Source organism: Alexandromys fortis, unplaced genomic scaffold (genome assembly GCF_014885135.2).
Source record: "Alexandromys fortis isolate MF-2015 unplaced genomic scaffold, M_Fortis_MF-2015_v1.1 scaffold_11, whole genome shotgun sequence".
Taxonomy (NCBI): domain Eukaryota; kingdom Metazoa; phylum Chordata; class Mammalia; order Rodentia; family Cricetidae; genus Alexandromys; species Alexandromys fortis.
In genome coordinates this window covers 12019278-12033910 of record NW_026067912.1, presented here as the reverse complement: position 1 = coordinate 12033910, position 14633 = coordinate 12019278, and the positions used below count along the sequence as shown (strand labels likewise).

The following is a 14633-nucleotide window of genomic DNA, read 5'->3' as shown; positions in this document are numbered from 1 at the left end:
GGTGATTAGATGTCTAATAGGGACAGGAAGGAGTGAGACAAAACAAACAGGCTCTTGCACAGGGAGTTCTCCAGCCCAGCTAGCCAGCCTTTTACACAGCAGGTCATGATAGCATCCAGCATTCGTTGGACATTGGCATTTAATGTAGCATGTAGCTCAGGCTAGCCTAGAACTTACTATGTAGGCCAGGCTGGCTTCAAACTCATGATCCTCCTATGACATCCTGCTACATGCTGGGATTACAGGTGTGTACTATGATGTCCAGGTTTGTGATAAGTATTTTAAATGCCTTGGATAATCGTGTCCTCATGATAGCTTCATGTCATGGGTCCATTAGGTATTTCCATATTGTGATGAAAAACTATAAGAGCCTGAAGTTAGGGGATATCTCAGACAGAATTCAATGCAATATAGAAAGGTCTAGCCAGTGTGATATGATGCCGAAGTAAAGGAAGGAAATACAAGTGGCTTATCAGGAAGCACTTGCTAAGACCAGGAAGTGCTGGGGTGCCATCTGGGTATTGGCTTGATCATTGTAAGAGTCCCTGAGCATGACACACATAAAGGGACGCTCCTGTCCTCTCATTGGAGTGCTCTGATAGAGCATACAAGAGAGAAGGACAGAAGAAAGGGAAAGGATAGAGAGCCTTGAGCTGTCCACAGAGAGAATCTTATATTTGGACACACTAGCATCCCCGCTTCCTGTCGCTTTGCAAGTGACATTCCAGTTCTGAGTTCTGAGGAAAATCCCGTGGGAAGGAAGTAAGAACAGAGTCAGGAGCAAAGGAAAGAAGCCCTGATAAACTGTTGATAATTGAGTCCTCATTTGTTTAATTTATTATTATTATTTGGTTTTTAGAGACAGGGTTTCTCTGTAGCTTTGAAGCCTGTCCTGGAACTAGCTTTTGTAGACCAGGCTGGCCTCGAACTCACAGAGATCCACCTGCCTCTGCCTCCCGAATGCTGGAATTAAAGGTCTGCCTTCCTTCCTTCCTTCCTTCCTTCCTTCCTTCCTTCCTTCCTTCCTTCCTTCCTTCCTTAATGGGTTTTAAGCACTTTTTAAAGATTTATTTATTATGTATGTAGTGTTCTTACACACCAGAAAAGGGGACCAGATCTTATTACAGATGGTTGGGAGCCACCATGTGGTTGCTGGGAATTGAACTCAGACCCTCTGGAAGAACAGCCAGTGCTCTTAACCTCTGAGCCATCTCTCCAGCCCGATTCCTCATTTGCTATAGCAGGCAGTGAAATGCATTTTCAGACCCAACGATACCAAGTAACAATGGACTAAAGATTCTGAACCAGAAAGTCAAAATAAAACTTTATTGTAAGTGCACTTTCTCAGAAGGTCCTGCCGCAGTGATGCACACTGACTAACACACGGTACTTTCTGAAAGTTTTCTATCCAGACAATTGAGCTTGGATAGATGTAAGTGGGGAGGCAGCCTTGGCAGAAAGATTCAACTCACCCTGCTAGCATTGATATTAAGATGAAAAAAAACGAGGCCTGTGTTAGAACAGAGGGAGAGAGAAAGAGAGAGAAATGCTATATTTACATCCACAGCAATGGTCTTTCCACTCTCTTCCCCAACCCACGATGCTCTGCTGATAGCAGTCGCCAGGGAAATTACACATGGCCTCCACATAGAGCTTGGACTTTGGAAACACCTATTCTGCATACATGGCTCAATTCTATCTTATTACTTCCTGACTGACCACCCATTAGGCTGCCTTGATGTCTGGTCTCAACACCCTCCAGGAAAGCATCCCAAGGAGACTTCCTCCTGCTACTACAACTCCTGAACCGACTAAGACTTCCTCTTTCCTCTCCTTTGCTAACTCGAGGGCTTAGCCATCTGCTATTCAGCCCCAAGAAGATGTTTTAATGAGCCCACAATGGCTACTGAGTCAGATGCCTCTGCATGCTGGACTGGGGTACCCTAGGGAACAGAGACTCACACAGCCACAGCTACACCACAAACGGCTACAGCTACACCACAAACGGCCACCGCCACCCCACGAGGTGACAACTGTCAGAATGGAATGAGGGTACAATGTTGTACCCTCTGAGCTTTTCAGGAAAAAGAGCTGCTGATTTTTATAAGGTCTCTAGATTTATAAATGTTGGCAACCAATTAAAAGTGTTTAAATACTATACCTGCCAAACAGAGCAGGCTTCCAGAACATCCATTGCCTCTCTGCAATGCCTAGAGTAGGCAATATGGCTTCTTTCCTGGATTAACACAGGCCCCAATCCCTGAGCCTGAGGGGGTCTGGGACTTACCATCTGTTCTTCTGAAGTGGAAAAAAGGGGGGAGAATTTGGAGAAAGGAAAGTCTGTACAAGGCATGTAGCCTAGTCTTCCATCTCATCCTCAGAGCAGAAAGCAGAACTTTTTTTTTTGTTGTTTTGTTTTTTGTTAAACAGAGAAGAACCATAACAAGGACTGGAGTGAGCCATCCCAAAAGGCTGTTCTGGCCCTGCAGACCCCAAAGATTCATGTGTTACAAAGCTCAGGGAATCCTGTGGAGTGATTTTTTTCCCCCTCAGTCCAACCAGACTAAAGTAAGAACCTAAAAGAAATAAAATAAGAACCTAGCTGTGGTGGTAAGAGCAGAGTGAGTTTAGACGTAGGGGCTCAGCTTTTGACAGAACGTGCTGGGGCTGTGGACACACAGGAAGGAACAGAGAGGCCGGTGGCCAAGAACCCTTTGTTGCTATTTATTATAGAAAAATGTTAGAAACTGTGGAACTGTTCAACAATACAGGATTGCCTATGTACATGACAGCATATTCTAGAAAGGAAATTTTATGGTTTCATTACAAATGATGCTGAAGCGTATCTTGTCAGGTTAAAAAAAAAACAAGGAATAAATTATTAGCAATATAACTCTATGCAGAAATAGCACGTGCACAGTATTAGTTGTATGTATAAGCACAAAAGCCTGAAAATATGTATGTATTTTAGAAACTTACTTTATGTTTTATTTTGCTTGTCTGTATTTTATGAAGTTTTTGTTTTGATTAAAAAAAGTCTGTTATTTTTATAATGGGTAAAAAATAACAGTAATATAGGTTCTTTACATGAAAAATATGAGATTCTGAGAAAATTGACAAATGAGTATTTTTGCTCCAGGCTGATGTCCTCAGAAAAGCTTCTCATGATAAACTGAAATATCTAGTAAATGCCTTGAAGGAAGGGAACATCACGTCATGTGGTATTTTTTCCCTTCCGTTCATTTATTTTTTTCCTACCATATCTACTTTGTGTGTGTACATGTATACTAAATGTGTGTAGAAGGGTGTACATGTGTCATAGCACATGTGTGAAGGTCACAGTACAACCTGAGAGAACCAGTTCTCTGTTTCCCCTGTGTAGGTCCCAGGGATGGACTCGGGTCTTCAAGGACTTGGAAGCAAGCACCTCTACCTGTGGAGCCATCTCACCACGCACGTTTCTTCCCTTCAAAGTAAGCTAGCCAAGGGGCTCACCAAGTGCCTGAACTAAGGAGGATTTCCCATGCTGTCCCATGGCAGAAGCAGATGAGTACCCAGCTCACATGACATGGAGGAACATTCATAGAGGAGGACACCAGGCAGGCTGAGCGCTCCAGGCAGTTTTGTGGGGATGGCCATAGAACAGACGGTGCCACCAAGTCTTGGGAAATTGAGAGGAAGGTGCTAAGAAGCCGAGTTTAAATACTGCATCAGAGACAGCAGGAGCAGCAATGGATACCGAGCAGAGAGGTTCACAGGCTGAGGTTTATGATAACAAACTTACCTTATATACATCTCCTCCCGGTTGTTATCTTTGTAGAAATTCTAGTTGGAAAGAGAGAGAGAAAAATAAAAGACAGTATTGAGTGCTTTACTTTGTAGGGCTGTGGAGAAAGAGCATATGATAATGGGGATGAGAAAAAGATGGCTGTTTACCATCTGGGAACCCCCCGGCGGGAGCAAGAAGTTCACTTTGCTGAATGTACCCAACAGCCTCATTGGGAGACTTGGCTCTGCAAGTCACTTCCCTGACTGTAAAGGGACAGAGCAAATGTCTCAGTCATCACATATTAGGGGATGCAGCGAGCTGTTTGCTGGGCTGAGTGGCAGGCTGCCAAGACCGGGATGGTCTGCTTTAAAGGGCAGCCTGGCTTAAATGCAGACACTCGAGAGCCTACCCTAATTCTGACGGCACAAAACCTTCTGGAGTTATGCGATTTCATAGCTAAAACACTTAAACTTGACAGTGTCCAGGAGACGATACCCCAGTGCCAGCTTAGATGCTTTTTTTTGTTGTTGTTGTTTAAAATTTGCCTTTTTTTTTTCTTTTTAGGTGGTCTCACTATGTAGCTCCAAGCTGGTCTCCAGTGCATCATCTTCCCACGCTAGCCTCCTGGGATTACAGGTATACTCCACCAAGCTTAGGAGCTCTTTATTTGTTTTAACTTCTGTGTCTCTGTGTGTGTGTGTGTGTGTATCACAAGTGAGTCAGGGCCCATAGGAGCCATAAGAGGGTGTCAGACCCCATAGAGCTGACGTTACAGGCAGTTGTGTACAGCCTAACATGGCTGTTGGGAACTGAACTTGGGTCTTCTGGAAGAGCAACAAGTGTTTTTAACTGCTGAGCCGTCTTCCCAGTTAGTGGTTGTTTAGACTGGTAGTTGCCCTGGGCTCTGCCACTGGAGGTCCTAGTCTTGTGACAATTGAAAACAAGTCCTTACAGATTTTGAGCCAACCTAACAGCCTCTTGTGGGATATGAGCATCCATGTGTTCCTGAGGCCTAGGGAAGAGCAGGTGACTTGTCCCAGGTTGTCCCAGGTTGTGCAGCCAGTATCCACCTGCATGACCTCTCCTGACAGCAGCAGTTCTGCTTTGGATGTCCCTGTCCCAGGCACACATCCTGGCTTGGCTGATGATGACCAGTTTCTTCAACCATCCCCTGACCTCCCTTAGAGAGAAACAGGAAAACCCCTTCTCCTCTGCTCTTTATGTAAATCGGGCCTGGCGGAGTTATTAGCATTGAATTCCTTTCTGCTGTAGTCAGGACTTTTAAAGTCCCTTTGGCATTCTGAAAAATCAATGGCAATATCTAAGCTGTTACAAAAGAGCCCATGTCGGATAGGGAGGGGCCACCCAACGGAGCTGGAGGGGCTGGGTTTGTGTTTTCAGAGCTTCGGGAGTGGCAGGTGGCACACGTAAAATGCCCTAGCTGTATGTAATGCTATCTTCCTTCCGTGGGATAGAAGAGGTCCTTAAAGGAGATCTGTGTACCTTCCGCTTCAAGTATAATTAAACTAAGGCACAGAAAGCCTCAAGCCACAGAGCACAGATGCTGAGCTGGGATCTTAACTGCCTTTGTCTGGGTTCCACAGCAGTTAGCCTCGCGCTTCTCTTCCAGGAGCAGAAGGGAGACCCAAGCTTAGCTGGCAGTAGGAGAGGGATCCAGCTTGGTCCAAGGGGACCTGGTAGACACTCACCAGCAGGTTCACGGTGCAGCTCATGCGGTTGTCTTTGCTCTCATCTGTCATCACTCCCCGGTAATCCAGCAGCTTCTCCAGCAGCCCTTTGACCAAGCTCACAAAGTTCTCCACCGACTTGGCAATGGTCGGATGCTCTGCGGTACACTCCATCAGGCTGTGGGGACAGAGGGGTGCTGAGCGCACACTCACAAACTGTGTGGTTGTCATCGAATGCAACACTACACAAGTGGCCAGTTAACTCAAGCTCAAGGTTGGCATAGTTTCTTCACCCCAAAACTAATCCATCCATACAGCACAACAAATATTCCTTTACGATAAGAATGGGAAAAAATAAAAATAAATTCTTATGCGACCAGTTGTGTGTGGGTGTGGGATAGTTACATTTACACCCACACTAGGCGAATGGCAGGGTGACTATCTCGGGTAGTGAATTCACACTAGGAGTATGGCAGGGTTACCATCTTGGGTAGTGATTTCACAACAAGAATTTCTAGGAACACTTTATATGTGTATATCCTCTGATTCAACAACTCTACTTCATGGGGTCTGCCCTTTAGGAGTCTGTCTGTACTACAGAAATATTTCCAGAACTATGCCAGAATATATTTATAGGGTTTTGAAAGTGTATCAGAGAGCGAAACAGCTGGAGCCATCAGAAGTGTCCATCAGCCAGAAAATGGTTAAGTAAACTGAGGTATTTTCATACAACACGGTTTTATTAAGCCATTAAAAACTATTAGGAAATAAATCGGTATTGACATAAAAAGCTCTATAAAATACACGGCTAAATGAGATGTGTAACTATCCAAACAAGTTTATTTCTATGTATTTAACTGTTTCAGAAGTGACCATGTCCCCAGTTCTGCTCTTAGCTCCATTAAAAGATGAGCTCCTCTAATGTGTCGTCATGATCCAATGAGACCGGATACTTATGGATACTTATGCACAGGGCTACCGAGGGATGGCAAGGTACCTAACCTGCTCAACATCACACAGTTGGTAAATATCAATAGCCTGGCTCTAGCATCCCTGTCTCAATCATCCAATACTATGTATGTGAACCTACCAGCCACTGAGTTGTGGTCCCTTCTGGTCAGGGACCTAGGTAAAAACAGGGAAATGCTTTGTTTTCTACTGAAGTATAGGAGTGTTGGCTGGAAAAAAAAATCTTCACAAAATCAATATAAAATGTTTACCTGTGCCATCCCTAAAGCACTTATCAGCTGCTAAATGCTATTCTAGGCATGGTGTGCAGAGAGTGACAGCAAGTCTGCAGAGTACTGTGCCCTGCAAGTTGAGGTGACAGATGAACTAGCTGAGCTTGGGACAAACAGCTACTCTTAATCATATGTGCCGCGATCCCTTGAGAAAGTCTCACGGGAATTTCAACAACTGGAAATTCTTCCTCCCCCATTACAGAAGAGGAAATTGAGACAGAGGAAGGCTCAAGGGACAGCTGGAAGTTTAGGTGGTGGCCTTAGGAATAAAGCCAATCACTGTTGGGTTTAGGAAGAGATTTCCCCACAGACACTGCGGTCTGTTCTCGGGTGTCTGCCAGGTTTGTTTATAGTCATTTTCCTCTGGCCAGTGCAAGTTCCCAAGATATCCCAGGAGAAAGGAAAAATAAAAACAAACAAACATACAAAAAAATATAAAACAAAACAAGTACTTCAGAGGGTCATTTCATTCCAGAAACCATGCCACACTGCAAAGAGGTGACATCTCCAACTGCAGCTGGGATCAGGCCCATCCATCTTCTCCTGGGCAAAGCACTTGTTCCCGGCTCTCAACCAGCAATGCAAACAGCCCGGGATTTACAGCTGTCTGGTTCAGCTGCAGCTGTACCTACTTCTCTGAGAGAGCCACTTCCAGCCCTGCTCCCCACCCTGGTGACAATTCGGTCAGGCTCCGTCCAGCATTTGGTGTGGGATTCCAGGCAAAGGGCATGGAGCAAGAGTTCTCAGCCCTGCACCATGCTAGAATATCTTGGGGGAACTTTCACAAAGCCCTGCCCAGCTGAAGTCTAATCTTTGGAACTTCTGAAGGTCTAGGCAGCAATGTTTTGTTCTTTGGCTCTCCAGGACACTCTAGTGTTTAGCCAGCATTGGGGACCACTTCTAGAATCATCTTTGCACACTCCAGTCTGGAAGGACAACATCCTAACCCTCTTCTACCTGAGTCTGACTCAGAACTCTGGGTTGGGGTATGAGACCCTGCTACCTAATTTCCAATGCTGTAGGGTCTTGGGCCACTCTGTAGACCCAAGGGTTTAAAAAATTTATCTTGAGTGTCTTGGTGTCTTTGGTTTTTGGGGGGTGAGGCAGCTCACACTGTAGGGGATCGGTGAGCTTAGTGGTTAGATATCACTATTCCGCCTAACCACTCAACCAACCTGTATTGTTCTACAAACTGTGGGTTTGCAGGTCAAGGCCTTGGGAACTAAAACTGTTAGTTACCATAGAAGGCCTCTAGAGGGAGGAGACACATTATTCTATCCAGTGCAAAAGGAGGTCTCTGAGGGCAGGGAGAACTGTGGACTCTAAGCCTGTAGTACCTGTGTACTGTACAAAGGCGTGTGAGGACTAGGACTCAGCCTCTCTCCATGTCTGAGCTTTGTACCTTGATTCAAAGCTATAGCTGGCATTGGACAGGAAGCCCCATTCTTGTCACGAAAGTAACATCTAACTTCTAAGCTGTACCGGAAGACTGGATCTGTCAGGAGAGGTTCTAAACCAGCTCAGGCCCTTAACAATAGACTAGAAGGAAGGGCCACAGGAACTGAGGTGACCACACTGGAGAAAAACGAGCAGCCCCAGGGCTTCCAAGGACTACATTACTTTCCACTCGGGCGCTAGTAACAACAGCAGCTTTATCCACAGCGTTATCCACTGGACATCGGTAACCATGCTAATAATAAAACCAAAAGAAGTCGAGAAAGAAAAGCAAGCATGAGAAGCACCCTGCAGAACCCCCCTCCCGGCAAAACATGTAAGGGGCGGGCTATATTTACCTCTAATTTACAGGTGGAGAAACTGAGTCTCAGGGAGGACAGAAGAAGGAGCAGGGTCCAGGGTCCTTGGCCAATCTGAGGAGGCCCTGACTATGGGGTTTGGCCTGATACGTTTTGTATGAAAATCATTCACGCCTCCATCTCAGGAGGAAAATAATGAGCTGCCTTCAATTTCCCTGGCTGCTAAGGACTCTTTTGATAAAGAATCACTCAGAAAGGCTTTTGCGGACCCTGCTGGTAGTCTGAAGCCTGCCATGGGGCTCCTTCCGCTTAAAGAAATGGTAATAGCCAGAGCAAACATGTGTGTTTGTGTGCGTGTGTGCATGTGTGTGTGTCTGTGTGTATGTGTGAGTGTGCGTGCATGCTCATACACACGCAGCTTCTGGTCAATATTTAGATTTTTTTCTCTCAGAACTTTAAAATAAGCACCGATTTCTGCCCCCGGAGTCAGATATTCTTCAACGGTTCTCCCAACTCCTGCCTAGTGGGTCAGGTTTGCAATATAGGGTGAAGGAAATTGGTGTCCAGCATCAGAAAGAGCCAGGGCCAGCTGAGACCACGTTTCCAGGGGGCTCCACTGCTCCTGCTTGGCTCTGACCATGGAGATTGGGGCAGGATGGGGACCATGTCGGTGGGACAGAGCAAAGCCTTTTGTTTGCCTTAGGTATGAAAGGCAAATATTCAAAGAAGATTGAGGAAAAAAGCCAAAAGCAGAGCCACACCAGAGCCTCAGTGAACACAGAGGACAGGAAATTGGGATGCCTGGCCATCCTCCTATGTCTCAAGAGAAGGCCTCTCAGGCAGGGCAATTACCAGGCAGCCAATGACAGGAACTGGGAGCCAGGCCGAGGGACTGGAGCACATTCATTAAACAGGTACCTGCTGTGTACCAGATGCTCCCTAATTATTCACTCTTCAAAGTAACCACGGGAGTGTATTGTTCCCCCTTTAGAAACGGGGATACTGAGGTCAGAGGGGTGGTGCCGTTTGCCCAGAGTCAGGCAGCTGCAAAGTGCAGGAACCAGAATTCAATGCCATGTTTCCCCTTCCCCTGAAAGATACACGTGGATTGTAAGTCCCAGAAAAAGTGCTCAATATCCTCGGTCACTATGGAAATAGAGATCAGAGCACAAGGGCCTTCAGCACGCTCTTGCCAGAGTGATTATAATTGATAGGACAGATATTAACAGGTGGCACAGGGCGTGGAGGTGTGAGAGCCCCTCCTGCTTGCTGGTAGAAAAGGACGTGGAGCTGTGCCTTGGCGCATCTGCGGTCCCCTCCAAAGGCTAGCCATCTTTATCCTGATATTCTGATGGCCTTGTGATTCTACACTAAGGTACTCTGCTTACATGCTCATAGCAGAGTCAATCTAAGAACAAAGTAGATACAGCCTAAATAACCATCAGCTGGGTATCGAAAGACAAAAATGGTCCTTAGTGAATCACAAAGGACCACAGTCCATGAAATATCCCTGACAGCCAATCCAGAGCCAGAAATCGGTTGTGGCTGCATGGGGCTCGGAAAAGGGGAGTGGACTGCTGCATTCAAGCACAGGTGTGTTAGGCAGGTGTGCCTGAGGAATTCAGGGTAATGAAAATCTTCTTGGGCTGGAGAGATGGCTCAGCGGTTAAGAGCATTGCCTGCTCTTCCAAAGGTCCTGAGTTCAATTCCCAGCAACCACATGGTGGCTCACAACCATCTGTAATGGGGTCTGGTGCCCTCTTCTGGCCTGCAGGCATACATGTAGACAGAATATTGTATACATAATAAATAAATAATTTTTTAAAAAAAGAAAATCTTCTTATGTTAATTGTCATAGTGGTTGCTCAGCGCAGTAAACACATTAAGTCAGTGAGCAGTGCACTCTGGGTAGACAGCATGGTATGTGAATTATAGCTTAACATTTCTGCAAACAAAACAAAAATGTCTTGACTTCAAGTCTAGTCATGTTGAATGTTGTCTCCTGTGCAGTGCCTGCTGCTCCAGGCTTGGACACTAAGTCTTGCAGGGTCCGGTGCCTGCTCCGGCATGGACACTAAGTCTCACAAGGTTCAGCTCTTCCTGACAATGACAATGCTTGTTTCCCTGAGAATAGGAGGTCACCCAGTGAAATGTGGATACAAGACAGTAAACCTGACCAGAGATACACACAGTGTAAGCTGCTCACTATCAAATCAGTCAAAAAACAGAAAAGGAAAAATGGCAGTCATTCCTCAGAACTAAAGAGGCGGTCTTCACACGGGCGGGTTCTTTTCTCTTTCCAACACAACCATGTTTCTTTTTATCCAGCCCATCCCACCAATAGCAACTCAGGGCTACTTCCTGGGAAATGTGAAGTTTCCTCAAAAAACAAACAAACAAACAAATAACAAAAACCAGTTACTTCAGCACCATGAGATGCTGGGAGAGTCTCCCCAGGAGGACAAGCTTCTCAAGATGCTGCAGTCGGAGCCCTCCACCCTTGGCTGACCCTTCACAGGCTTCTGGTCCTCCAGCCGGAACTTACATGGACTCCAGCAGCTGCATGTACTGCTCATCGCCCCGGCCTCCTTCTACCTCGTGGTCCAGCTTGAGGATGATTTCATTTTCGAACTGAAAAAGTGGATGAAGATCAACAATATCAGCATTAGAGGGCCATGTGCAGAACCGGTTGACTCATTAGGGGACCACAACTCTAGGGAGTAACTATTATCACCCATTCCCGGTGCCTGGACCCGTGGATTCAAAACTAAAGAAGATTCTACTCATCCTATGAGTGTTCAGAGGGTGGCAGGGAGGGACCTGGGTTGAGGGCTTGAAGATGGGGATGTGGGAAGGAGGGAGGGTAAGAGCGTCTCATACACCCTTGCATTTAAGCTTGCTTCCCATGAGTAAATAGAAGACTGGCAGAAAGATGAAAGAAAGAGAGGGGAAGGGAATCCCAAGCACGTACAGAGGCAGGTCGCAAGGCCCTGCATCAATGGCACATGGTCACGGATAGCTATTATTTCTACCCTGCATTCCTTCTCCATAGTCTGGGGATCATACCAGACCTAATGCCAGTCCACGGGGCTCAGGCAGGCTAAGAATACCTCTGTCATGCCAAATATGGACACAAGGACACAGGCCTATCTCCAAATCAGCGGATTCCAACATTCAATGTCCCAGGAGTCATAAAGACTCAGGTTGTCCCAGTGAATCTAACCTGAGACTCTGTTGGAACTCTTAGCAATGACAATCTTGGTGCGTAACATGGAAAGGGAGCATTATAAGCCTGAGGCGGCTAATGGTGAGAATAATGATTCTGTGATTCTGCTTGGAATCACTCCATGGAAGGAAGCAGAAAGGAGGGGTCGATATGCTACTCTGAGTCCCTGGAAGCCTTCCTTTTTATATAAGTTGATATGTCTGAGCATGTTTACACACACACACACACAGAATGAGTGATATATATATATATGTATGTATGTATACATATATATTTATATGAGTTTTATTGCCTGCAGTGGAAAGATTGCTAGAAAATGCAAATAATATATAAAGCAAATAAGATATAAAGCAAATAGCAGATCTCAAGTTCTCAGGGAGTCAAGACTGCTCACAGTAGCAAAAGGCAGAGATCAGGTGAGTTGCCAGAAATCAAGTATCCTTCCAGGTCTTTTACATATCTTATCACATTGAAATCAGAGAATGTTTTCACCCTAGTGCCTGTGTCAAGAAGCATTTTGCTCAGTGGGGATCATGGCTTATTCATTATACTGTCTTGACACATCCTACTGCGTCTCTTCTACAAGACTGTAACTCAAAACAGTTTGCAGTGTCTTGATACATATTTTGAAGAAGGCATTCAAGCATGCAGCCCACCTCTCCTATCACTTACTGCTATGGATGAACTTGGTACCTGTATAGAGGAAAGGGGACCTTGACAAAGGCCTTTGAGATCAACAGAGGCATCTTGGCTACTTGGCTTCTAATACAACCTCTTCACACACTCCTCATAATACCCCATGAGACCTGGAGGTCAAAAGTCGCCTTTGGATGCAATAATGCATGAAGATCAGCCATGCCTGGCCTGGCACAGCCTCCAGGAAGTGTCACTTATCATTCCAGATGAAGCAGGGCTGTGTCAGGCTTCAGATGAATGGTGGGAACCTTTAGAGTATGTATTTCCTATGAGTAAAGGATGGGATCCATTGAGTCAAAATCTCGAGGGGATAAGATAATCCCCTGAATGACAATTCATATGATGCCCAGAGTCAACAGAAAGGCCTAGAAAGCTCATCCTGGTCTAGCACAAGCACAAAGGAGTTTTCTGTAAACCGCCAGCGTCTGAAGAAGGCTTTCTGAAAGAGATAAGAGGGGCCTGGGACGATGGGTAGGGTTGTGACCAATATGAAGGAAAGGGCAGTCCCCATGGGGCACTGGTTGAGCAAAGCTGCGGAGGTCGGTTGCAGAATCTTGCTGGGGCAGGGACTTCAGGGAGAAAGGGAGGAAGGGTGGGAAAAGAAAGCATCCAGCCAGACAGTCCCATGATTTACCTTACCCAGAGCCTTCCCATTCCTCTCTTTATAAAGGAAGGGAGGAAAAGAGGGAAAGGAGGAAGGAGGGAGACATGGTCTGAGCTGTCTTGTGGGGGATGGGCTGCAAAGGAATCCTGCCCCTTCTGGATACATCTTGGTAAGCATTTTGCCTGTATTAATTATTTCCCAATGTCAGGAGCTAGGGATAAATGTGATACTCAAAGATGTTTTCTGTATTAAGAACATAAATAAACCCCAAAATGATAAGTATAAAGGCAGGCTCTGTCGGGGACCACTGAACCTGCAATTCCCTACAGGCTTAGGCATTGAATGCTTGGTTTCCAGCAGGTGGCGCTGTTTTTGGAGGCTGCGGAACCTCAGGGAAGGTGGGCAGAGCCGGTGGAAGTAGGTCACTAGGTGTGAGCTTAGCCTTTGAGGGTGGCACAGGCCTTGGTTCCTGTCTTGTTCTTCTTCCTTGCCTATTGTGATGTGAACAGCCTCTGTAAAACCCCAGCTTGGCTATGTGTGCCCTCCCATGATGGACAGAAACTGTCTAAAACCATGAGCCAGAATAAATCTTCCCAATGTTAAATTGTTTCCACTGAGTGCTGGGGCAGTAGTGGCACAGCAATAGTGAATATAGGTTTAGGTCCTTCTTCCAATCACCTGCCATATTGAAGAACCAGAGGGTCTTTCTAGGCCTCTGTTAACTAAGCCATACCATGAGCTGGCAGACATTTTCTGCAATGGACCAATGGATAAATGTCCCCAAGGGCAGGAGGCTGGTAGAAAAGGACATGGAACTGTGCCTTGGTCTGTCTGCTGTCCCCCCACCCCCCAAAGGCTAGCCATCTTTATTCTTACAACCTTGCGATTCTACGCTAAGGTACTATACTTGCATGCTCATGGCAGAGTCAACCTAAGAATCTCTCTGTCACAACTGCTCAGCTCCATCTTGCAAAAGCAGCTGCAAACAGCACAGAAACTCACGGGCATGGCGACTCCCGTAAAGCCGTATTTCCAAAACAGGTGCCGGGGTGGCTGTAGTTTGTCAACCCCTTGTCAACACAAAGAGCATCGCCGCAGCATCCATGGCATCGCCGTGCCGTAAGGGGTAGAGGAGGTTTAGGCATAAAGCACGACAGCCATATATAAGCTCCCATGCACACCGAGAGAGCTCGCCCTGTGATTGCCAGTAATGTTGCTGTTATTGCAGCCGACTGCTACTGGAAAGTGGCTCTGGGCAAGAAACACGGCGTTTTTGTCATTGTTGTCTGAGTGGTTCTCTGGGAAATGCTGGCACCGTTCCTCTCAGTGAGATGAACGGCTCTTTGGAGCGGAGCAGTGGATGGGGGTAAATAAGCACTTGTCTCAGGGTCACAAAAGAGCCTGTCTGGAGGGAAATTGCAGGGTACTAGGGAGAGGGCAGAGCCAGAGATGGGACACAGCTCCTGAGCCTTCCGGGGTGGGTAGGAAGAGTTAAGGTCTCTGACAGACACATCCTGCGCCATGTTCAGGGTTGCCCATGGCCACAGGTTTTGGCATCGGAAGAACTGTTTGAGCTGTGCTTTGATACTTTTTTTCCCTGGCCATGCGACTATGGATAAATGATCGTTCTAATGTCATCTTTTTTCTTCAGCAAA

The 14633-nt window shown here is 46.3% G+C and overlaps 1 protein-coding gene across 1 annotated transcript in view; it reads right to left on the bottom strand.

Annotated features, from left to right (window-relative positions):
* The window catches only part of Dock2 (dedicator of cytokinesis 2), a 398899-nt gene that overhangs the window by 37684 nt on the left and 346582 nt on the right, over window positions 1-14633 (bottom strand). Inside the window, exons 34-36 of the mRNA XM_050138695.1 lie at window positions 10998-11083; window positions 5479-5635; window positions 3785-3825 (exon numbers count right to left, since the gene is read on the bottom strand). Of these exons, the coding sequence (XP_049994652.1) occupies window positions 3785-3825; window positions 5479-5635; window positions 10998-11083 (284 nt within the window). The remainder of the gene's footprint in view (window positions 1-3784; window positions 3826-5478; window positions 5636-10997; window positions 11084-14633) is intronic.